Source organism: Hoplias malabaricus, chromosome X2 (assembly GCF_029633855.1).
Source record: "Hoplias malabaricus isolate fHopMal1 chromosome X2, fHopMal1.hap1, whole genome shotgun sequence".
Taxonomy (NCBI): domain Eukaryota; kingdom Metazoa; phylum Chordata; class Actinopteri; order Characiformes; family Erythrinidae; genus Hoplias; species Hoplias malabaricus.
The window spans coordinates 19,693,681-19,718,492 of NC_089819.1; the positions used below are offsets into that span (position 1 = coordinate 19,693,681).

Below are 24,812 nucleotides of genomic sequence, written 5' to 3' on the forward strand. Positions count from 1 at the left end.
GCACTGTCCAAGATGTGTTCCTACCTCACGCCCAGTGATTCTAGGTATACTCTTGACTCTTGACATGACCCTTAAAAAAATGAAACCATTATAGACATTGAATGAAGGTACATATTCTTGTAATATTCTTACATAAGATTCTACTTTTATTTTGAGAGTGTTGTAAGAGTATTTTAAGATATCCAAGTCATGTCACATTGTCTTCTGGAATGGTTTTAATTTACTGGTGGATACGTATTTAAAAATGAGAAAAAGTATTTTAGTAACACTTTATAATACAGCCCATGTTTTAGATGATTCATTCTGTGTGTGTGTGTGTGTGTGTGTGTGTGTATAATCAAATTGTAGATTCTAAGTCCCCAGTTTCTTTCTTGTTACAACTTCATCAACTTCATCATCACAATTCTTAGTACATATTTCACAGACAGAAAATTTGCTGACAATTAGTTATGATAGTTGCTTTCTGAACAGACTTTTCCCCTCCACTGAAGCATGTGGACGCCTGACAACCTCACCCCTTCTTAGATGTTAGAGAAGACAAGACGTTTTGCTGTTCTGTGGGCAGCACAGAGCATTAAGTCAGACTCACATGAAGTGGCAGAAATGGCAATGTTGATCCCGGATCCCACTGAAGGGATTTTCCTGGAGTGGGCTGTATTGTTGCATGAGTGTCTTCCCACACAGAGCTGTCGGGGGTCTGATATCAGTAGTTGGGGTAGGGGGATGGGTGGGGGGTGTGGGGGTTGATGTTTCATTTTGCCTTGGAGCTTTATCACTGTCACATCTATCAATCTCACATAGTTTGCTTTGTTCTAGAAATTGGAAAGAAAAAGTCAAATGAGCAACGGCTTTGTAGAACTGCCCATGTGGAGAAGGAGAATGAGTCGGCTTGCTATCAGACATTACCAGTGATGTTCTGTCCTTTACATGATGGTGGAACCATGCTGTGCAACAGATTGGGTTGTTTCTTTATGGACGACAGAGACAGCGACAATTCAGTGCCAATTTAACTGCAAAACAAAGCTGTCTATACCATGAAAGACCAAAGAACATAACACACCAAAGAGCTTTATAAGACGTGACATATAAAATGACATTCCCCCAGATCTTTCTCTTAGAGCTTGGGTTTGAGGGAAATGAAACATATAGGTGGCACACTGTAGTTTAAGGTGAGAATGTGGTATTAAGCTATGGCTTAGAACATTGAAATAACACAACAATACATCATAACATTGAAAATTTAATATAGCTTTAATGACATGGTCCAGTTCTCTAAATTCTTCATTTTTGTGGACACACTCTCACTCAGTATTTGTTCTAAAAGCATTAATTTATTTTTGGTAGCTGCTTTATTCTTTTCAGGGTTGTAGTGGGTCCAGTCTACCCAGTACCTATACAAGAACAGGCAGAAACACACCCCAGTGGGTTTCCTCCTGTAATCTTAAAACACACGTTGATAGGTCAATTGGCTATGCAAAACTGTCCAAAGTTGTCAGTGACTGGGTAAGTGTGGAATATTTCCACAGGCCTGATAGACTGAGTGCCCTGTTCAGCTTGTTTCCCTGCATTACATATAATGATTAAAGGTTAGCTCTGGACCCACTGCTTCCCTGATATGGATAAACAAGTTACAGTAGTGGGCGGCACGGTGGCGCAGCAGGTAGTGTCACAGTCACACAGCTTCAGGGACCTGGAGGTTGTGGGTTTGATTCCCGCTCTGGGTGACTGTCTATGAAGAGTTGGTGTGTTCTCTCCGGGTGCTCTGATTTCCTCCCACAGTCCAAAAACACACGTTGGTAGGTGGATTGGTGACTTCAAAAGTGTCTGTAGGTGTGAATGTGTGTGTGTCTGCGTTGCCCTGTGAAGTACTGGCGCCCCCTCCAGGGTGTATTCCCCGCCTTGCGCCCGTGACCCTGAACTGGATAAGGATTACAGATAATGAATGAAGTTATAGAAGTTATAGATGGAGTAAATCAATGAACAAATGAATGAATTTTTTAAACAAAACAATGCCAGACTTATGCTTTTAACTATTGCAGAAAGACGTTAAAAGCATTAAAATTTGTATAGTTAGCATTAAATTAGTTCACAGCATAATCCTTCTTTGCAGCAGTATGGGATCTTAGGTCATCAGAGAGAAAAGGAAACTGTCAAAAATCAGGCATATTCCCAGCATCTGCCTCCCCAGTTCATAGCACTGTAAAAATCTCCCACCCACATTTTGTTTTGGCAGCGATCTATGTCTGCCACTTCATAATTCATCAATGGGCTTTTTCACATTTCATACATAATGCAGTTTTACTCAACTGCTGGGTCGCGTTTCTATTACTCCCCACTTCCACAGTGTGCTCAGAGCAAACGTGAGGCTCTAGTAGCACTCTGCTTTCTCTATTAGTGATTCTGTGAATGCTCTCTATTTCCCAGTTGTTCATTTGCCAGATGAAACCAATTGAACAGGGTTACACTCCTCTTTCAGCTTTCATCATGACTCTCATTCCCCCTTGTTGCACTCCGGCTGCCCATCTCTGATTTTATAAAGTACTCCCTCCTAATCTCTATCTGACACACCTTCCCTCTACTCAGAAAATAACAGGAAAAAACCACTCATTATAGAAATCAATGCACAGCTGATTCATTTAAACAGACATCAAAATGATATTACCAAAGCATTACTTTCTTTATGAAATCAGACACTTTAAGGTGCCCTCGCTGCAGAAACAGATGTTCAACCCGTGTAAGACTGCGCACTCTCCGAAGGGGAGTATTCATAAACAGAATGGAATGTCCACAACATCACTGTTACGTTACCAGAGAGTCAAGATAAAAGAGAGAGAATCAAAGAAGCTTTATTAATCATTTCAAGCATTAAATAAAAAACACACAGTGAAATGAGACAACTTTCCCCTAGGACCACAGAGCACAGTGTTAGAGGACAGTAAGATCACACATACAGTAAAACTACTATACTGAATTTTCAAGGTTGAGCATACATATCCTTGCAAATAGCAGTTCCAACCACTTAAAATAAACGTGAGTCATGATTGGATCAATTTAATTAGGTTTGATTACTCACAGTAGTAAGTAACTAAACAATGTGCAGTTCGGCACCAGTAGCCCGTACAGTGGCTCCAGCACAGGGGGATACTAATCGCTCTACCAATGGAGAACACCATTCATGTGGTTCTCCCTTCTCTGAGGGGACAATGTGCAGCCCAAGAAAGAGGGAGGAAAAAATGATGGGAAAGGCAGTCTGCAAAATGTCTCCTCATACACCACATTCCAGTGGTTCCTCCCCCAGCTCTGCCAGAATTGCACACAGCCAGCTTCCAAGGGCCAAGAAATCGGTGGCTCTTCTGCACCAGTAGCTCAGATCCATGTACCTGTTATTGAGGAAAATGTAGGAGGCAGAGTAGATCGGCTGTGGCAGGCAAAGTGCACCATATATTGGTATCAAAGTGGCCCCTGCTTCTTAACTGTTCACTATTAACTCTTAGCTGTTTTATATATATATATATATATATATATATATATATATATATATATATATATATATATATATATATATATATATATATATATATAAATACCTAACTGCAGTGATCAAATCTGGGCCTTAAGCACATACAGGGGTTAGACAATGAAACTGAAACACCTGTCATTTTAGTGTGGGAGGTTTCAAGGCTAAATTGGAGCAGCCTGGTGTCCAATCTTCATTAATTGCACATTGCACCAGTAAGACCATATGCATCCAATGGTTCAAACATTGTATCCTGAAGGCGGTGCCGTGTATCAGGACGACAATGCACCCATACACACAGCAAGACTGGTGAAAGATTGGTTTGATGAACATGAAAGTGAAGTTGAACATCTCCCATGGCCTGCACAGTCACCAGATCTAAATATTATTGAACCACTTTGGGGTGTTTTGGAGGAGTGAGTCAGGAAACGTTTTCCTCCACCAGCATCACGTAGTGACCTGGCCACTATCCTGCAAGAAGAATGTCTTAAAATCCCTCTGACCACTGTGCAGGACTTATATATGTCATTCCCAACACGAACTGATGCTGTATTGGCTGCAAAAGGAGGCCCTACACCATACTAATAAGTTTCAGTTTCATTGTCCAACCCCTGTAAGTTTCAAGTACAGCTTGGCATAAAGAGGATGTCTTAAACTTTAGGGAAACGCTGTTCTCTCTGGTTAGTTTATGTTCAGGATCTCTGTGCCTTTTAAGGTGGAATGGTATGTTTGAGAAGAAAAAGGCTTGTTTGTACTTGGCTGAACTTGTCTGTAAGTTTAAATTCACTTTTTGAATTACCATAAAATCTCATTTGTAACTTGAATATTTAGTTTTGAAGCACTTTCAATAATGTAGTTAGCCATCTCCAAAATCTGGAGACATTTCGACCGTAAGGGATCCAAAACAGCAAAAAAAAAGTCAATATTACGCATCTATGGAGCATGAATAGACAAATATGCTCATCTCGGTTCATGATTTTGAACATTTGGAGTTCTCACCATTGTCTAAAACAACAACAGATGCCTTTTCTCTCCCACAAGCAGAGAGAGAGAGCCTAGCATACCAGGCTGAGAAATATTAGGTCAGGCTACACCACACAAACAGACTGAAGAGCTAGCAAATAGTAAGGAAACATCTGAATTTTATAAAAAGTGATTTTGATAACAAACGTGAATGTCACATTTAAACCACTATTTTTCAAGTCCAATGGCTGTTGAGACTCTTTGTCCCTGGCTCCCAGATAGTGGATTTCACCTGACCTTTACTGTCCAAACAGCTGTCCCTCACTGTCTTCAAATACAGGCTGAAGATATATCACTTTGTGCAGTGTTTAAATGTCCACTAATCCTGCTTTTAGTGAAACACTCAATGCTGAGTTTCAATTTCAATTCAATTTTTTTTCTCTCTCCTTTTAGGTATCAGCACTGACTCCTGCATCTAGATGTAGTTAGTCAAATCCTCCTATCTGTATGGGAGAGTATGTATTCACTGAACAAGATGACAATTTTGTAAGTCACTGTGGGTAACAGTGTCTACTAAATGGCATAAATATAAATGCAAATGTAAACGAAACTCTTGTCTGTTGTAATCAACAATATGCTCTAGATGCAGCGGGGAAAGGGCTGGAAAATGCGGGAATATTCCTTTGATTGAGACTTGCACTCTACGAACACACACACACACACACACACACACACACACACACACACACATACACACACACACATATCAGTCAGCAAGCACTGGATGATGAGTAAAATATGCAAAAGGCCTCATTTGAGAAGGGAACAATGTCCCTCCCACACAATAAGCCTTCTTGAGTACTCTCTCACTGGCAAGGGGTGATTAGTGATTAGTTTGGTGCTTTTTCGGTTTCAAAATTCCCATACCTTCCTACAGTTCCCCTTCAATTACTGAGAAAGTCAAGGAGACCCAAATTTCGAAATGCACTCCAGAACCAAACGATGGAACAAGAGAGAGGTGAAGTGTTGGTGTCTTGTATGTAAGAGATGATGAAGTGGGGTTGAAGTGAGGGGGAAGCCTTTCATCTTTCAGTACAAAAGTTGCTCCAGTTTTTTGGCTTTGCTGAAGAGTCTTTTTCTGTGAAAAGTTAGGACAACTTCACCATAGAATGTCTAGCAGCTGAACATTTAGTCAGAGAAAAGCCATCATGTGCTTGCCTCCAGCAGGAGAAGAGCCAGACAGCCAACGCTTCGGGCAGTGGTCTGCTTCTGTTTATAAAATCTATTAATTTGGCCAAAACAAAGAGGACAAAAATACCACCCCATGGCAAACTGTCATTTGAAAGGAAAGTTTGTAATTGTGGTGAAGATTGATCTTCCACATGTGGCAGCTGAAACTAGTTCTAAGATGGAACTTGGCAAGGAAGACAGCCTTCTAGCTATTTTCAATAGATTCTAATATGGAAAGCTGTTAAAATCATGGCTGTTCTGGCCTTCCATTCACAACAAAATGGCATTTTGGGGCTGCAAAGCGTTGACTTTTGGCATGTGATTGCTGCTCTTGGAAACAGTGTAAAATGACTTGTTCTGACAAGACTTAGGTCAGATTTCCTGTGGCTTTTGTGTTGTTATGTTTCAAAGCAGTTTCACTTCCTTTTCTGTGCAATGAAAGCAGTGTGAAACTTGGTCATGTCACTTAGCTTAGCCATTGTTGTTAAAAGGCACAAAACTAACCCACAAAATAAGCTTCCCTTCTAAAGTAGTGTGAACACTCAACATGAAACATATGCATTTTTATTGTCAATATTTAAAAAAAAGGTATATCTTTTAAAGCCATTTATGGGTTAGATCCCCAGTGATGTCACATTTCATTTAAAACTCCAGAAAAGCATGATTGACCTCTTTTTCTATGAATGAACAGGATGGATGTAATTGAATTAGCACGAAGCATTCTCCTCTAAGCATGCTGAAGTGTACAAGGTATCTGCAACAATTACAATTAGAAAACATTTAAAGGCTTATGTGTTGTGAAGAGCAAATACAGGGTGAGTCAAAAGTTGCAGGACTCCATTTTATCTGAACACCCCAGCAAGTAATGGAACAGAACAGATCTTGAAGCGGCCATATTGGATCAAGGGCATGTTTTTCCAATGGGAAGGTGGTCATGTAGCATATCAAATAAATAAATGGGTGTCCTGCGATTTTTGAAAACAATGTAAAATACATGCAGACAGTTGTGTATGTTGTGTATAGCAAACATTTCAAAAGGAAAGGATGCTAATATACTGTGAAAATAAACATTGAATATATCTATATTAGTGAAGACAAGACTTAAAACTTTCAGACTCCTCATTTTCAGATGGGAGTTAGTTCCAGATATAGAAACTGGCAAACATTTGCAAAGTGAGCTGAATCTGCAGTGAAAGGTCAGCGCTAGCCGATAAATCCTGGACATCCCCAGAGTTCATGTTCACCTCGGTGCCTCCACAGAGGACAGCATCATTATAAAGACAAGTGTCTGTCTATCTGTAGTCTCTCCACAGGCTCACAAATTGTGTCTGAGCATTGGCGACTTTTTGTGTGCATGTGATTTTTTTTTTTCTTTTTCCAGTAGGCACATGATGTTTTTCACCATTTGAAACGCCACAGGTAGAAACCAACAGGTGGAAACTCAGGGGCAATGTCTCTGCAGAGGATTTTAAAAGTCAAGTTTTTCTGGCTGTGGGAGGAAAAGGATTGCGACACAGTGAAAAACAAGTAATGATCCAGAAACAGTAGCGGCAACATTGGAGCCCTGGAGCACTAGAGTGGGCGATAACAGAAGAATATACATAGAGTTGTTTTACTATGGAGAAATACCACTTATCAGTGTCTGGCATTAAGACATAGAGTATAATACACCAGCCTGAATAAAGCTTTTAGATTTGGAATAAGTCAATCTAGTACTAACTGTTTCGTCTGTATCAGGGTTGTGGTTGTTCAAAGCCTACCTGGAATTATTGGGCACAAGCCAAGGACCACACCCTGGACAGGGCACCAGTCAATTTCAGGGTAACACCCACCCACCCAGTCAATCACACACTCATATTACTGGGTCATCATAAACAGCCAATGCACTTACTAACGAGTTTTTGGACTTGGGGGAGGAAAGCAGAGCTTCCCAGGGAAACGCACACCGACACAGAAAGAACACACCAAAGTTTAAGTTGAACCTAGGACCCCAGCTCTCATTAATCACGTGATGAATAAAACAAACTCACCTGATATTCTCTAAGTGAGTCTGGTATTGTTCTGACAGTAGCAAGGAACAGCCTCTACAGTTTAGATGAGGTCAATGTGTATAAATACAACATATTCACAGTTAAAATCAGCACACACTGCAAGGAAGCAGAGAGAAAAGTTGTGTAGTTATTTTAAGCTTTTTTACATGCTGGTTGTACCTTCCCACCGGAGGATGGCATCCTAGTAACACCATAAATCTGTTCCAGAATCTTTTGTTTACATCTATATAGCATTTCTAGTCAAAAACTGAACTGTAGACACCAGTGGATAACGGAATGTTCTTCTTCTGGCAGAAAGCCCTTCTGCTTTTCTCCACTGAGCTGTACTTGTTGAAAGGCCTCAGCTCTACTTTATGAGTTGCTGTTTCAACACAAAAGGAAATCTAAGCCATTCATTCAGGAGGAATATAGCGAAATACTGTTACACAAATGTATATTGTATGAGGACTCACATTTGCTTCCCCAGAGAGGTATAGAGCACACAAGCAAAATTGGTATGATTCTTTAAAGCAAGAACTTCTTCTACAAAGTTTTTTTTTTTTTTTTGCCACTAGGCTATTAGCCACAATATAGAGGGGTGTTGCATTATTGAAACAGCGCCTTGTATCAGCCCCTAAATTGAGACTGGGTCCTTGTCAGCAAAAATGACATGCATGCTTCAAAGTTCTATGAATTCATTTCTTGGTCTGAGTTCCCATTACAACAGTTATTAAGGCCTAAATGAAAAGGGGAAAAATGGGGAAAGTGTTACTGTCTAATATAAGCTGGGACTTTCTCTCCTTCTTTCTTTCACACACACACACACACACACACACACTCTACACATGCACACAATCTGGGCTCTCACCTTTTCTCAACAGTGTTTCCCCAGAGACCTGATGCTAATTGAGTTCCAGCAAGATAAGCCTGAGTCAGAGGGATCTTGAAGAGGGAGGCGCTTTCACACTTCATCTTCTATTCCGACAATGCATTCCCTCCAGTCAGCATATTTACAGGTCTAGTGTCAAAAACAGATTGCATGAATGACTATCAGTGAGACAGAGAGAGAGGGAGTGAGAGGGGAAGGGTGAGAAAATCTGGAGTAATTAATGATGCACTTGACTGAGATGAGGTCTGAGTTAAGAGTCAGCTATGCACTAGTCAACATTCTTACTCTGATGGTGCTTTTCCACTGCGTGGGTCCGGCTCAACTTGACTTGTCTTGACTCTGCCTGCTTAAAGCATGTCGCTTTTCCACTAGCACAGCTGCTCCACGAAATGGAGCCTGTGATGCCACAAAACCCCATCTCTAACGGGAATCACTGGCTTTGAAAACCACAACAAGGATGGCAGTAAATTTAGGCGCTGTGTGTGTTGTTTTATATTTTTTTAACTGGACACGGCTCCGCGCCCCAGTTCTCACAGATCAGTTTTCCTTGTTGCATGTTCGGCTTTTGCAATCGGCTCAAGGAGAATATAAGCCTCTTCAAAACTCCTTGATGTAATGTTATGAGCTGCCATGGTCCGATAAAAATATACGTGAAGGTTGCTGTAAATTTAGAGATTTTACAAGCAGCAAGTATTTGCTGGATTTAAATGAGCTCTGCATTTCGTGGTGGTTGACTGTGCTGCCTCCCACTGTGAGCAGAGATATGGACCATCCTACCCACCTGAAGTGGTGAAATGAGTTTTTTAATAATCCTATAGCTGGATATCTCCAGGGATCACACAAGTGATCTCCCGATGGTTATTGCCATCACTGGCCACTTAAGAGCTCCTGAATAAGTCTGTTGGCTTTACACTTGTCTTTAACACTTTAGAAAAACATCACAGCTGCTCCCCTTACTGAGAAGCTGAGGAAATGTCCACTACCATCAAATAAATGGTTCAGTGTGATGTGCTGGTACGAGGAGATTAGGCACAGCAGTGCAGCTAGTGTTGGAAACATTGTATCAATTTACTGCTCACTAGACACACATACATTTTTAGTGTCACTGCAGCTCTGAGAATCATCCACCACCCATATTTTACCTGCTCTTTGGTGGAACTTTTTGGGCTCTGACCAGTGAAGAACAGGTTGAAAGATGGACACCAGTCTGTAACTGTAGAACAATTAATGTGCACCCACTGGGTCCCTATGCTCAGTCTAACGCATAGTCTGGAAAGGTATAAAGCCCTCAGATCTGGTGTGCCCAGTGATTTCAGGTAGGTTCCGGACACACCGCCTGAATTGGAAAAGCGGTTACAGATAATGAATGAATGGAGTGGTTTAGGGATTAAACAAGTGTGAGGGTACAGAGATACATACGGAGCCCCTAAGGTGACATGGTGTTTTTTAGTCATGGCCACTATATAGTATTTTCAGGCCAGAAAATAATATATTGAGGCCACAAAATAATATTTTGAGGCTATGAAATAATATATTGAAGTTTGGACCAAGGGACTTGCATTTGAAACAAACATACAAGTTTGATTGGAATAGCAGCTGAACAACCATACAACTAACCTATGAGATTAAGTCTAATACTGGGTTGCAGTTGGTTAACATTAATGCACACTGCCTTGAGGTTCATGGACGACATGGAAAAGCTGAGCGAATTAGAGAACTTTCTCCAGGAGAGATATATGGAGGAGAATCAAATAGCAAAAATATTTTTGTACAAGTTTTGTCAGGATTCGCAGTAATTTCATGGCCTCAATTTACTATTTTGTGGCCTCAATATATTATTTTGTGGCCTCAAAATACTATATTCTGGCTTCAAAATACTATATTGTGGCCTCAAAATACTATATTGTGGACTAAATATATTATTTCGTGGCCTCAAAATACTATAAATAGTATTTATAATATAATAATAAATATATAGTAATAATACATATATTATTTTGTGGCCTAAATACATTATTTCGTGGCTTTAAAATACTATATTGTGGCCTAAATATATTATTTTGTGGCCTCAAAATACTATATTGTGGCCTAAATATATACTTTTGTGGCCTCAAAATACTATATTCATGCTTCAAAATACTATATTGTGGCCTAAATATATTATTTAGTGGCTTCAAAATACTATATAGTGGGCTCCATAGATATATTTTCTTAGGGGCTCCATATTATTTTGACATCTTTGAGCATCTCTGAGCCGGTTAATTATTTAATATTTTCTCTAACAATTCCAGAGATTAAGAAAAGTTAAATGAAAAAAACAGAACCAACTTCATTTACCTCATCACCAGCATGAACTCGAACAACTAGAACACACCAGTAATTTTTTTTCATATAGGTCAGAAAACACATGTAACATTTTTAGTTAATTAATGATTAATTAAAATAATAATTATTATTAATTAATAATAATAATAATAATAATTAGATAATATTTTATAAAATCACATTCTATAACTTTATTTAATATTTACATGACACACACAAACACACACACACAAACATATATATATATATATATATATATATATATATATATATATATATATATATATATATATATATATATATATATATTTACATGACAATATCCCAACCTAATTTTATACCTTAGATTTCAACAAGCTGATTTTTAAACTCTCTTTTTATCAGAGAAAGTAACAAAAATTATAAAGTAAAGTGTAATTCACCTAATATAACAAATAACTTTCCAGACCCTGAATAAAATACCTCATGCTCCACAGAATAGGTCTACCACATGGAAGCAGCCAGGTTTGAAATAAGTCTGTCAAGAATCTGTGAAAACGTATTGTGGGACACTCCCTTCTGATTGGCTTTCCAATATTCCTCTGCATGTACAAAAAAAAAAAAAAAAAAACACTCAAGGCTAAATCGCTACATGTAATTTCAGTAGGCTGAGCATGAAAACATTTATGTTGACTAGACTAATGCAAATATGTTTCTTTCTGTGACAACGCAAAAGCAATAGATTCTATATGAGCAGAGCTCACAGCTTCCCTTCAGTAAAAAAAAAAAAAAAAAAAAAAAAAAAAACGGGATGAATGATACATTACTAAACTTTAACAGTGCTTTTATTCTGTATCAAACACTTTAATTAGAAAGAAGGAACCATGAAGAAAGTCAGTTTTCCGTGGTATCAGTGTTTCACAGGAAGGCTTCTGTAACTATCAGCTGTTGCCTGAAAATGAGAGAATAAACAGCAAATAGCCATTTATTATTGCATTTGCTTCTATTGCTTTGGGGGAATTTAACGGTACATTAACTTTATAGAGCTGCATCATAGTTCAAAATCATTAAATGCTCGTATATAATTACGCTATCGATTTTTAATGGCTGTGTTTTATTTTTAACTAGCGCCTGCATCCATGGGCGGAGTTACACAACAGATTGGCAGACTTTGCACTTGGACAATGTGATTGGTTTTAATGAGCCTCATTTGTGACCTTAATGCACTGGCCAACAGCCACAATAATATATTTCCACTTCATAATATGGGACCTGAAAGAGGGATGAGAATGTCCCACAGCTTACAAACAAAAGCGGCTAATCGTGAGCATAAGTGATGGCAGCTAAATCAAGTAGGACAGTTCAAAACTATTCTGAGACCTGTGCATGCAATTTAGTGTAAATAATGTTTATTTATAACAAATAAAATAAAGTTAAAAATATGACTGATCTGAAATTGAGCTTTTCTGCAATTTAAACTCTGTGTCATAAAATCACATCCATCACTTGCTTGATTTGATATGCACTGCTTTTCAAAACATTTGTTTCCTTTGGAATGACTGAATTTAGCTACTTTAAGGTATCCCCATTGTGGACACTGGTGTTAGGTTTCTCCAAAAAAGCACAAAATTTGGGGATGTTCTGAAACAGCTGCATATGAGCTTAATCAAGGCCTCTACCAGAATTCTTTGGAGTGATGGAGATCCATCTAGTTCCTTTGGTATGTGTTTTAAGTGGCTTTATTTCTTTCAGCTAATTATACATCATCACATGTCTGTGGAAATTCAACAATATCTGGAATAAAGCCTTTCCAGAGGAGTAGAAACTCTTACTCAATCCAAAAAGAAAAACTCTACATTAATATCTTTGATTTCAGAGGAAGGTTGGAAGTACCATGACCCTGAACAGGATAACGGTTACAGACAATGAATGAATGAATGAAGGTTGGAAGTGCAGGTGTTGGTAACAGTTTGGAATGTCTTTTTCATTTTTGGCACAGAATCTGATGTCCATTTTCCCAAAAAATCTAAAGGATGTTTCCATTGTCTTACGGTCCATTTCAGAAGACTTTGGGTCCAAAGACTTCTCTGGCTATGAAAAAAGTGAATGACAGTGATTTTGCAAATACTCCAGAGTCCATGTGGCTATGTCCATCAGTGTAGCATGTTGGTTTCTCAGACAGGCTATTGACTTAAAACTCATGCATATTCACCAGTGGTTTCCATCCTTGGTCTATTTCTCCTGACTCCCTAAATATTTTCATGATACCATGAACTGTAGATTATGAAATACATTATTTGCAATCTCACTGCAAATGTTTTATTTGTCCCTTCATTCACACTAAAGTTATTAGGAGTGAGTGTAGACTGTAAACTGTTTCATCTCTCAAAACTTGAATGAGATGCAATCTAGATCAGCCAATCAGATCTTAAATAAAAATAAAAGAGGCCTTTAGTGTGCACCAGTCTTAACCATCACAATTTTATAAAGAGTTCCAAGAGTTGTTTGAAAAATCACTGCTATCATTCATTATCTGTAAGCGCTTATCCAGTTCAGGGTCTCCGTGTGTCCAGAGCCTACTTGGAATCATTGGGCGCAAGGCAGGAATACACCCTAGAGGGGGCGCCAGTCATTCACAGGGCCACACACACACACACACTTTTGAGTCAATCCACCTACCAACATGTGTTTTTGGACTGTGGGAGGAAACCGGAGCAGGAAACCCACGCGGACACGGGGAGAACACACCAACTCCTCACAGACAGTCACCCGGAGCGGGAATCGAACCCACAACCTCCAAGAGCTGTGTGACTGCGACACTACCTGCTGCACCACCGTGCTGCTCCGCTGCTATCGTGGTCCATGGTCAACAACATTCCAAACCAGATCTGCTTTTGTTCTGGGTTAATTTTTCTACACAATGTCACTGCTCAGATTACCTGCATATTAAGGACTTCAATAGGAATAATACTAAATGCTACAAGCTGCAGCTAACACTCATGTGCTCTGAAATTACATCACAATGAAATTAAATCTACTTTTAAAGTTCATCACTGTTATAAGCCACTAGCACCATCACAAACTGGAGTCTAACAATGAAAAAACCTTTTCACAAATAACAAAGCTGGTGCTTGTAGGGTGGGGAGGTTTGCAATCAGATGATATCAGTGTCAGTATGTATACTTTAACTTCTTAATGATCTTTCATTTCAGGGCATTCAGTGACATCTGAAGAAACATTGTTTACAGGACAAAATGTGCCTTATTTGGAACTGAAAAATCTATTTTCTTATCTATAGAAAAAGTCAGAACCTGAAGCCCATATAATTTTAACCGATGTCACAAGAAGCCAATCTCTCAAGGCACGGACTCATGGCCCATATTCTCTTCTCCATGGTTACTCCTAATTATTTTGTTTTATAACTTGAAACAGGGGTGGCACAGTGGTGCAGGAGGTAGTGTCGCAGTCACACAGCTCCAGGGACCTGGAGGTTGTGGGTTCGATTCCCACTCCGGGTGACTGTCTGTGAGTCCACATGGGTTTCCTCCGGGTGCTCTGGTTTCCTCCCACAGTCCAAAAACACATGTTGATTGGTGACTCAGAAGTGTCTGTAGGTGTGTGTGTGTGTAGGTGTGCCCTGTGAATGACTGGTGCCCCCTCCAGGGTGTATTCCTGCCTTGCGCCCAATGATTCCAGGTAGGCTCTGGACCCACTGCGACCCTTAACTGGATAAGGGTTACAGATAATGAATGAATGAATAACTTGAAACAGTGTTGAATTCTCTAAAATAAAACCAGAAATCAATATTACTGCATAAATTGCCATTGAAACAGTTGATGTTGTGAGTGTTTTTTCAATGTTGATTACATTTTGAGTAGTTTAATCCACATTGAATAGATAGACATCATTTGAACATAGCAGGTGTCCTTCACATTACATAATAAAATCATGATGAATGGACCAATAGAAACGTTCCAAAATTGATTTGGAAGTCTTTATACATTGACTGTGATTTATGTTCAAGGATGTTTCCGCTACTCCTTTAAAATGACTATTTTTGATATACATGTTTTCATTCAAAAACACACATTGGTAGGTGGACTGACTATTCAAAAGTGTCCCTAGGGGTTAGTGTGTCTTTTTTTATTTTAATGTATTTAACGTTACACTTATATAGCGCTTTTCTAGAAACCAATCAACATAGCATTGAATCCACACACACACTGGTGAGAAGCGGCAGCCAAACGCTCACAGCGTACTCTCGAACAGGAACGACCGTCCACCTGGATGACTGCATCGAACACTAGGTTCTCACTCAGGATAGAGCGCCAATCCACATCTGGGCACACACACATTCACTCACATATACAGACATTCATTCATACACACACTCATTCACTCACACCAGGTCAGTTATTAGAGAAGCCAATAAACGTAATCTCCATGTTTTTGGACTGTGGGACGAAACTGGAGGCCCCAGAGGAATCCCACGCAGACATGGGGAGAACGTGGAAACTCCACCCAGTTTAGGAGGAGGCACCAGGCCTTCGCAGGGTGCCTCCTCCTAAACTGGGTGGAGTTTCAAGAGTGTGTTCCCACCTTGTGGCCAAAGATTCCGGGTAGATTACGGGCCCACCGCAACCCTGAACTATCCAAGCGGTTACAGACAATGAAGGAATGAGTTTTTTTCATTGTACAGTGAGGATATATTAAGGAGGCTGGAAAATGGTCATCATGTGAAAATTTACTGGGTTTGTTTTTGTTATATAACTCACAAAAACATAAGTGGACCACAGTGCAGGAGCAGGCCCACTTGAAAACATGAAATTTCACAGACATACTTCTTTTCCTAAGACTTCATGCAAGGATAAACAATAATAATTTGTCAGCCATAACAATGACATGATATGTTTTGGTAATCCATACTAAAGTCCTGCTCAGTAGACAGCTACCGAAATGAGGCAGTGCTCATGTACTTTTCATGGGTTGTTGCTGCAGTGTTGCAGTTCTGTCGACTTCCAGAAAAGAGGGCCATGGAGCCTAATTGGTCTTTACGTACCAGGAGACGAGCAGAAATCTGGGATGTTTGTGTCCCCTCGAAAAAGTCTGGGACAGAAGACTATATAATTGGGGCAATTTTGTCTCCATAACTGGTTTGGCATTCTCTTCCCCAACCTCTGTTCTTTGAAGTTACTCGCATGATCGTGGCTTGTGAGAAGGAAATTACGCTCCAGTCATTTTCTCCGCATGGGTTTTCTGGAGCAGGGACGAGAATGATGTTATTTCCAAATGAAGTGTTCTTCAGGAAAAGAAATATGAGGCCAATTTCCTACACTAAAGTAATGAAAGGCAGATCCAGGAAAGGCCTAATAGAAAACAGAAAACACAATCAAATGTAATCCAGGTGGAGGAGAAATTCTGGGAGTGATTCTATACTCTGATCAGCAGCTGGGAGAGAACTACATTCTCAGTGTACATTCTCAGTTTTAATCTCAGAACAGCCTTCAGTGCTGGGACAGCAGCAGAGAACAAGTGCCTCTCTGAGAAAGTACATTTACCTTTTAAATTGAGATTTTAATTGTGTTTTCAGCTTCAGACAGAAGAATGACATACTATTCCCATTTGAAATCAGGAATATTTCAAATTTGAAAAGCTTCCCTTTTCGTTTCTTCCTTTAAAACTTTTACAATGATTTCATCTATCGTTTGTACCTTTAGCACTTTTCTTTGGTTATCTTTCACTTTGGGTTATGAATGAGTATATGTGTTTTTACACTTTTGAAAATAGATATAAGTGGCCAAAATAATGAGTCACTTTTGAAAAAAATACCATTACATTAAAATGACATCCTTACTCATTGTCCATTTTATCAGCTAAACTTAATTGATAAGTACACTTTGTAGATCTATTAGTCTATCTTATGCTCTGCATAACCTGTCAGACCCCTGGAGGTGTGTTAGCATGTGCTGAACTGATACAAGTGGATCAGACACAGCAGTGCTGCTGGAATTTTTAAACTTTGCTCTTTATTAAACAAAAATCTTGTTGGTCCTGCTTGCAGATGTGAAGTTGGAGAGAGCAGCCCATCAGTTTCTACAAGTACATTGTCTTATAGTGCTTCATCAGTGGTCACAGGACAATGCCTGCTGGATGCTATTGGCTGTAAAATTTCAGATGGTGTATTTTTCTTAGTACCCCAGTAACACTGTTGTGTTCAGAGTTCAGAATTGCCCTGCAAATTTTAAAAAATTCCCAATCCCAATACATCTAATCCAACCTATCAGGTAGCTCTCAAATCTTTATGAAGCTGTGATCAGATATGTTGATATAACTACCTCATTAGCAAATTCTGGGTGTTTAAAATTGTTTAAAAATGACGTTTAAGTTAAACAAGTAATACATGAGGATGTTAGCCATACTAAAAAATGTAAAGGTCCTAACGGTTTTTCTAAGGACTAATTATACAGTTTGAAAGAACACTGGCCCTTTCCTCAAGGACCACACAAGACCTCTCCTATTTTTCAATTTCAGGTCTACTTCTGCATGTATTTTTCATACTGCCATCCCATTATGTGGTCACACTTCATTTGCATGAGGAATATGTGGGCCATAAGCCATATTGAAGTAGGGCCAGCACATATAGGAGGGCTGTTTCCTGTCAGTTGCCACTATTGAAGAAGCAGTGTCTTACCTGCCGACCCAAACAACATTCAGCCATAGCAGCCTAAGCAGACTACAAAAGAGCTTGATCCATAGTCTGTTTTACAAGCCCTTAAAGACTGGACATTTACCTTTTTGTCAGCTTTTTTATGACCCATATGTTCTTGTCCTTTTACAACTGGACCAAATACCTTGTTACCCCAACTATAGACAGCCAGGACATAAACAGGCAAAAGGCTATACCCAACATGGCAGGCCTTTACTTTCCAAATATTACCCTGCCACTTTCATCGCCTCCCTCCTGCTGCTTTGTTCTTGGATATTTATAGCTTCTGGCAGCGGAAGGTTAATTGAACCGAAATGGGTTGCTTGCTGGAATTCGACAGCAGAGCCAAAGCGCATGCAGAGGGGAAACAATACCCATCTGAAAGGCTTTCAGACTTGCAACCACTGGACTACTGATACGTGATCTGAATTTAAATTGACATGCCCATTTGAACAGTATGTGTGGTAACGTTATCTTGTTATGGAATGTCTTGTTTCATTTACATTACACACAAACTCAGCTGGAGATGTCAGAGACATGAATGTGTTAAATGCATCAAAAACCTGCTACTAATGTTAGTATGGCTTTCAGCCATAGGCACACTGACTAAAAGCTTCCAATAATATAATTTCTGTAGAAACACAATGATCCACAACCTCCAAAATTACGCATTAAAAACCCCATTCCTTGTAAAAGCAGGCTTCATTTATAGGGGGGGGGGGACACTTATCGAGACAACGGGATCTATGTGTTCGAACCACTTAAACAGGCTGTGGTTAACTGGTTAACTTGATGGATTGTGAAGGAAGGAAGTGAGAAAATACTGTATGTAATTTGTCATTTTATTTACAAATAACATTAGGAGAACCACATCTGAAGAAGTGATAACAGACGTTCTGGGTGAGGATTCACAGCAACCTGCAACACACAACAGAAGCAACAGAATATTATTAGTATAAACAAAATAAAACACACAACATTATGTCACATATACTATGTAATAAACATCAATAACATTAAGCTGAAACATGTTTTCCCAGCTCTAATGAATATTACAAAAACATCTTTAGAAAATAATATTCGTGGTAATGTTATCTTATCTTATGTGCTCACACACATCAAATTCCCGTAGAGGTGTATTACCCAAAACACTGGCACTGGGGGCACATTGCCCTGCACATTAGAGTATATCAAATAAACAGTTCATTAACAAACTTGTACTGGCTGTGTTTTAAAGCTGTAGAATTATTGTCACTGTATTGTGCTAGCTTATTTTTAACCCAAAATTCACCTGTTTCTCTGCATACTTTATCCCCATTTCACCCAGGTCTTCAGTGATCCAGACCATAACTGGACCACCACAACAATCTCAATATGACACTGACAAGGTGGTGGTATGTTAGTGTGCGCACTGGTGTGAGTGGATCAGACACATCAGTGCAGCTGGAGCTTTTAAAGCCCTCAGTGTCACTGTTGGACTGAGAATAGACCACAATATATCCAGCCAAAAGCTTTCTGTGTCTAATGATAAAGAACTAGAGGAAAATCAACACAAGTTGTGACAACATTCTCTCTGAATTTACATCAAAACCAACGAGGGGTGTCTAACAGACAGGGTAGTGAGTGAAGAGTGTTTAAACACTACACACTAACATACCACATCAGTGTAAATGCGGAGAAACAGGTGGACTACAGTCTGTAATTGTATAACTACAAAGCGCTCCTGTACAGTCAGTGGAGCTGATAAAAAGGACAATGTGTGTGGACACACAAAGGTAGGAGTTAATAAATAATCCAGTGATCAAAGCAATGGTTGTGTGTTGTTAAGCCCCTTTTAATGAAGCCACCCCAAATATATAAATACATTTACCAAGACAGACTGGTAACAGCTTCACTTCTTCAGGAGCTGATGTCTGACAACAATGAAGGGCAAAGCAAAACCACTGCCGAAAAACACCACCATCATACCCAGTAGCCTCCACTTGTTTTCTACTGAGAATGGCAGATTCTGAAAGAGAGAAAAATCACAGTGAGTTACGAACATACATATAATCCAAACCTAAAAACGTAATATTTCAATTTCACAAGCATCTTCGACAGCATTTAAAGGACACTGGTAAAAACATACATTAGATTTTCATTAAAACATGAAAGTGAAAGTATGTTGCAGTTTTATTCTTATAAAGTGCAGATTGAAGAGTATTTTGAGTGTTAAAAAAAACAGAATGGTGAGGTTTTGCTTAGTTTTCCCAAATAAAGAAATGAAAGGCAAGTCAACGCTGACAGTATTGTGACTTCAAACATTTACTTTTATTGTGACCTATGAGTGTTATGTAAACATATGTTTTAACAGTCTCTAAAACATTGATATATACTTTGCTTTCACTAACTCACCTCACCCATTATGAGAGCAACATTTCACTATTAGGAAAACTAGCTAACAGTAATGTGTGTATATTGCATGGTGTACACATGGTGTACTTTGACTTGGAGATTAAAAAAATAAAAACTAACATATTTTTGGAAAAAAATGTTAAAATAAAGCATAATTACATCTCTTATATTAGAGACATAGTTATATATAAAATATTAGAGAAACAAATGACATGCTACTCTACTAACCTTGAAATTCCCACCTAACAGTAGTATGTATGGGGAGTCATTTGACATTAATTTGTCTAATGTTTAATAAAAAAGGAACGTTTAAATAACACTCAGTTTCAATATGTACTTTCAATTTCTGACACTTAAAATCTGGCTAAGCAACTGGAATTTCCAAGGCATGTACAAACTAATCAAGCACAATAGCCATGTTGAGTAACAGCTCCCGACTCCATTAGTAGTGCACGGTATACATCATCACTTTACATCTGTTGTAGTACTTATTTTCATAACCTGTTAAGTGCACTATGCGGAGACTATGACAAGGTTTGGGACAGAGTCGGTTAACATTATAGATAACATTCTGTGCCTTTAGGGAGATAAAAGTATTTTGATATAGAACTCTAAATAAATGACCAACTATCTAGCTACTGGTTTACTGTACGTAATTTAAACTAAGACGGGTGTAACTTAATGACGTTAGCATAGGGCAGTTAGCTTATAAGCTAATATCTACCATTCATTTCCTTAACCGCCAACGTTTAAAATACTCAAAAACAAGCGCCGTCTCATTTGCCCAGCTCCAGCTGTATTTACCATAAGTACAAATGAAAGCTAACTAATGTCCAGTATTCACTTTTGAAAGAAAACATTGAGGAAAAAATCAACATGAACTGAGTATGACCTCCAAACAGACTGCAGCTCTGAGGAAGGCCTACAACAAGCGGCTAAATCTAACGAGCCCTACAACCGCACAGAAAAATATCACAATCCGGTTAAAATGGAGTTAGGGTTACCTGCCCGGGTCCCTCAGCGTAGTGAGAGGAGCGCAGGGCGGAGGTGGCGAAACGGCGAACGGCTTGTCCGAGCATGGTTCAGTGTGTATTAACAGCGCTGAAAGGTGCTCCGCAGTTGTACTCACAGAGACAGCGACCTTGTTGAAGCGGAAAGAGGAGGAGCACAGACTCATGGGTAACACAGCCCCGAGTTCTTCTGGGAAGTGTAGTTCCATAACACTGCTCGGAAAAATTCAGTAATTCCTATATTGATTGTAAGAAGTAGGAGAGTAGTCTAAACTCCGAATATATATTTGATCGAAATAAAAATCACTGACCACAAAAACAGAAATTTTTAAAAACTGACACAAACGCATATTAATACAGCTTCAAGTTCTGCCTTAAATAATACAGCAGTTACATTCTGTAAAACATGTGTTGCTAATGTTCTGTTCAATTTCTGTTATATTCTCTTTATATTTTTTAATCAAGTTTAGTTTTGTAACATTTTCATTCTTTGTTTAATATCATGCCCTCCCGTATTTAGAGTTAGTTCCATCTACAGCAAATGCCAACCTATGGAGCAGGAATAGAGCAATATCCTTATTTCTGTTTGTATCTCTGTATTTCAATGGTTGGTGGTCTATTTGCTGTCTAAAAAACTCCACATTCCTTTTCTATGCCATTACCAAAGAGAAAAGGCATTATTATTTTGGACCAAAACCTTTTTTTTTTTTTTAATTTTGCAAGTCGTATTTAAATGGCCAAAACAGAACTAAAGCTAAAGTTTAGGCTGTCCTTTGGACAGAAATATTATCCATCCATCCATTATCTGTAAGTGCTTATCCAATTCAGGGTCACGGTGGGTCCAGAGCCTACCTGGAATCATTGGGCACAAGGCGGGAATACACCCTGGAGGGGGCGCCAGTCCTTCACACGTCAACACGGACATTTTTGAGTCGCCAATCACTGTGGGAGGAAACCGGAGCACCCGGAGGAAACCCATGCGGACACGGGGAAAACACACCAAATCCTCACAGACACCTGGAAACGAACCCACAACCTCCAGGTCCCTAGAGCTGTGTGACTGCGACACTACCTGCTGCACCACCGTGTCACCCCCAGAAATATTATTGTAAAGGAAAAAATTGTAAAGATATACAGTGTTATGAATATGTTTGTCAAACTCTGTCTTAAGTAAGCTTTTACTCTGAATAAATAAAATAATTATTTGAATCAACAAAACCTTGGTCTTCTCAATCTTAGAAATTTTGATTTTTACATGAAATGAACAAAATTTCATTAATTCACACATTATCTGTAAGCACTTATCCGGGTCAGGGTTGCGGTGGGTCCGGAGCCTACTCGGAAACACTGGGCGGAAGGCAGGAGCACACCATGGAGGGGGTGCCAGTCCTTCACAGGGCAACACACACTCATGCATTCACACCTATGGACATTTTTGAGTTGCCAGTCCACCTACCAACGTGTGTTTTTGGACTGTGGGAGGAAACTGGAACACACACCAAATTCCTCACAGACAGTCATCTGGAGCGAGACTTGAACCCACAACCTCCAGGTCCCTGGAGCTGTGTGACTGTGACACTACCTGCTGTGCCACCGTGTGTCCCATGAAAAAAAAATTGATATCACAAATTATGCAAACCTGTGAAGGACTGGCACCCCCTCCAGGGTGTGTTCCCACCTTGCGTCCGGTGGTTCCGGGTGGACTCTGGACCCACCGCGGCTCTGACTTGGATAAACGGTTACAGATAATGAATGAATGAAATTATGCAAAGGCACATTAGTTATTAATACAGCCGAATCATGCTGAATTCTTACAAATGACTTCCCTAATCAACTTTACAAATAGCACAACAAGCACACAAACATTTATTTGCATATTATTTGCAAACGTTACATATTAATGGGCTACAATGTAACATAAATTAAAAACCACATGTAAACAAAGAGGGATTCCATGCACTGACTCTGTTGTTTTGCTGGGGGACTTCAATGCTCACGTTGGCAATGACTGGGAAACCTGGAGAGGAGTGATTGGGAGGAACGGACTGCCTGATCTAAACCCGAGTGGTGTGATGTTGTTGGACTTCTGTGCTAGCCATGGTTTGTCCATAACGAACACCATGTTCGAACATAAGATTGCTCATAAGTGTACTTGGTACCAGAGCACTCTGGGCCAAAGGTCAATGATCGACTTTGTGGTTGTGTCTTCTGACCTGAGGCCGTATGTTTTGAACACTCGGGTAAAGAGAGGGGCTGAGCTGTCAACCGATCACCATCTGGTGGTGAGTTGGATCCGATGGCGGGGAAAGCTGCCGGACAGACCTGGTAAACCCAAACGTATTGTGAGGGTGTGCTGGGAAAAGCTGGCAGATGACTCTGTCCGGATGGATTTCAACTCTCACCTCCGAGAGAACTTCTCACATGTTCCGGAGGAGGTAGGGGGAATGGAGTCTGAATGGACACTGTTCCGGACCTCCATCGTGGAAGCGGCTGCATGTAGCTGTGGTCAAAAGCTTGTTGGTGCCTGTTATGGCGGCAACCCAAGAACCCGTTGGTGGACACCAGGGGTGAGGGAAGCTGTCAAGCAGAAGAAGGAGGCTTTTCGAGATTGGCTAGCTCGGGGAACTTCCGATTCTGCGGATGGGTACCGGCAGGCGAAAAAGGCTGCAGCTGTGGCAGTTGCTGAAGCAAAATCCAGAGCATGGGAGGAGTTTGGAGAGGCCATGGAGAATGACTTCCGGGCGGCCTCAAAGAGGTTCTGGAAAACACTCCGACAGCTCAGGAGGGGGAGGGGGGACACTGTCCAAGCTGTGCTCAGCAAGGATGGTGAAACTCTGAACTCGACTGAGCGTATTGTTGGGCGTTGGAAGGAGCACTTTGAGGAACTCCTTAACCCGAGAGACACGCCTCCTGTACAGGAGGTAGGGCCAGAAGTGTCTGGGGGGTCAGATTCCATTTCCTTGGCTGAAGTCACTGAGGTGGTGAAAAAGCTTCGCAGTGGCAAAGCTCCAGGAGTGGATGAGATTCGCCCAGAGTTACTGAAGGCACTCGATACTGTGGGGCTGTCTTGGATGACACGCCTATACAATATCGCATGGACCTCGGGAACGGTGCCTTTGGATTGGCAAACCGGGGTGGTGGTTCCTATTTTCAAAAAAGGGGACCGGAGAAAGTGTGCCAATTATCGTGGCATTACACTTCTCAGCCTCCCGGGGAAAGTCTATGCCAAGGTGCTGGAAAGGAGAATCCGTCCGATAGTCGAACCTAGGATATTGGAGGAGCAGTGCGGATTTCGTCCTGGCCGTGGAACTGTGGACCAACTCTTTACTTTTGCACAGATGATTGAGGGGGCGTGGGAATTTGCTACTCCACTCTACACATGCTTTGTGGATTTGGAGAAGGCATATGACCGTGTTCCCCGAGAGATTCTGTGGGAGGTGCTCCAGGAGTATGGGGTGCCAGGGTCGCTCCGGCGAGCCGTACGGTCCTTGTACTCTCAGAGTTTGAGTTGTGTTCGCATCCTTGGTAGTAAGTCAGGCTTGTTCAGTGTGGGCATTGGACTCCGTCAGGGCTGTGCCTTATCTCCACTCCTGTTCCTGATATTCATGGACAGGGTGGCACGGCGTAGCCTGGGGCAGGAGGGCTTCCGTCGAGGATCTCGGGAGGTGGCATCGCTGCTTTTTGCGGACGATGTTGTTCATCTGGCTTCTTCGCACGGAGGCCTCCAGCGTTCACTTGAGCAGTTTGCAGCCGAGTGTGAAGCGGTCGG

At 40.4% G+C, this 24,812-nt stretch overlaps 1 protein-coding gene across 1 annotated transcript; it reads right to left on the minus strand.

Moving 5' to 3' along the window:
* Positions 1 to 18,463: 18,463 nt before the first annotated feature.
* On the minus strand, positions 18,464 to 21,197 carry LOC136677463 (cytochrome c oxidase subunit 7C, mitochondrial-like). Its single transcript, XM_066655006.1, has 3 exons — positions 21,038 to 21,197; positions 19,510 to 19,647; positions 18,464 to 18,557 (listed from the first exon to the last, which is right to left on the minus strand). The coding sequence occupies exons 1-2, from the start codon at positions 21,110 to 21,112 to the stop codon at positions 19,531 to 19,533; spliced, it is 192 nt and encodes a 63-aa protein (XP_066511103.1). The 5' UTR covers positions 21,113 to 21,197; the 3' UTR covers positions 18,464 to 18,557; positions 19,510 to 19,530.
* Between the last annotated feature and the right edge of the window lie 3,615 nt (positions 21,198 to 24,812).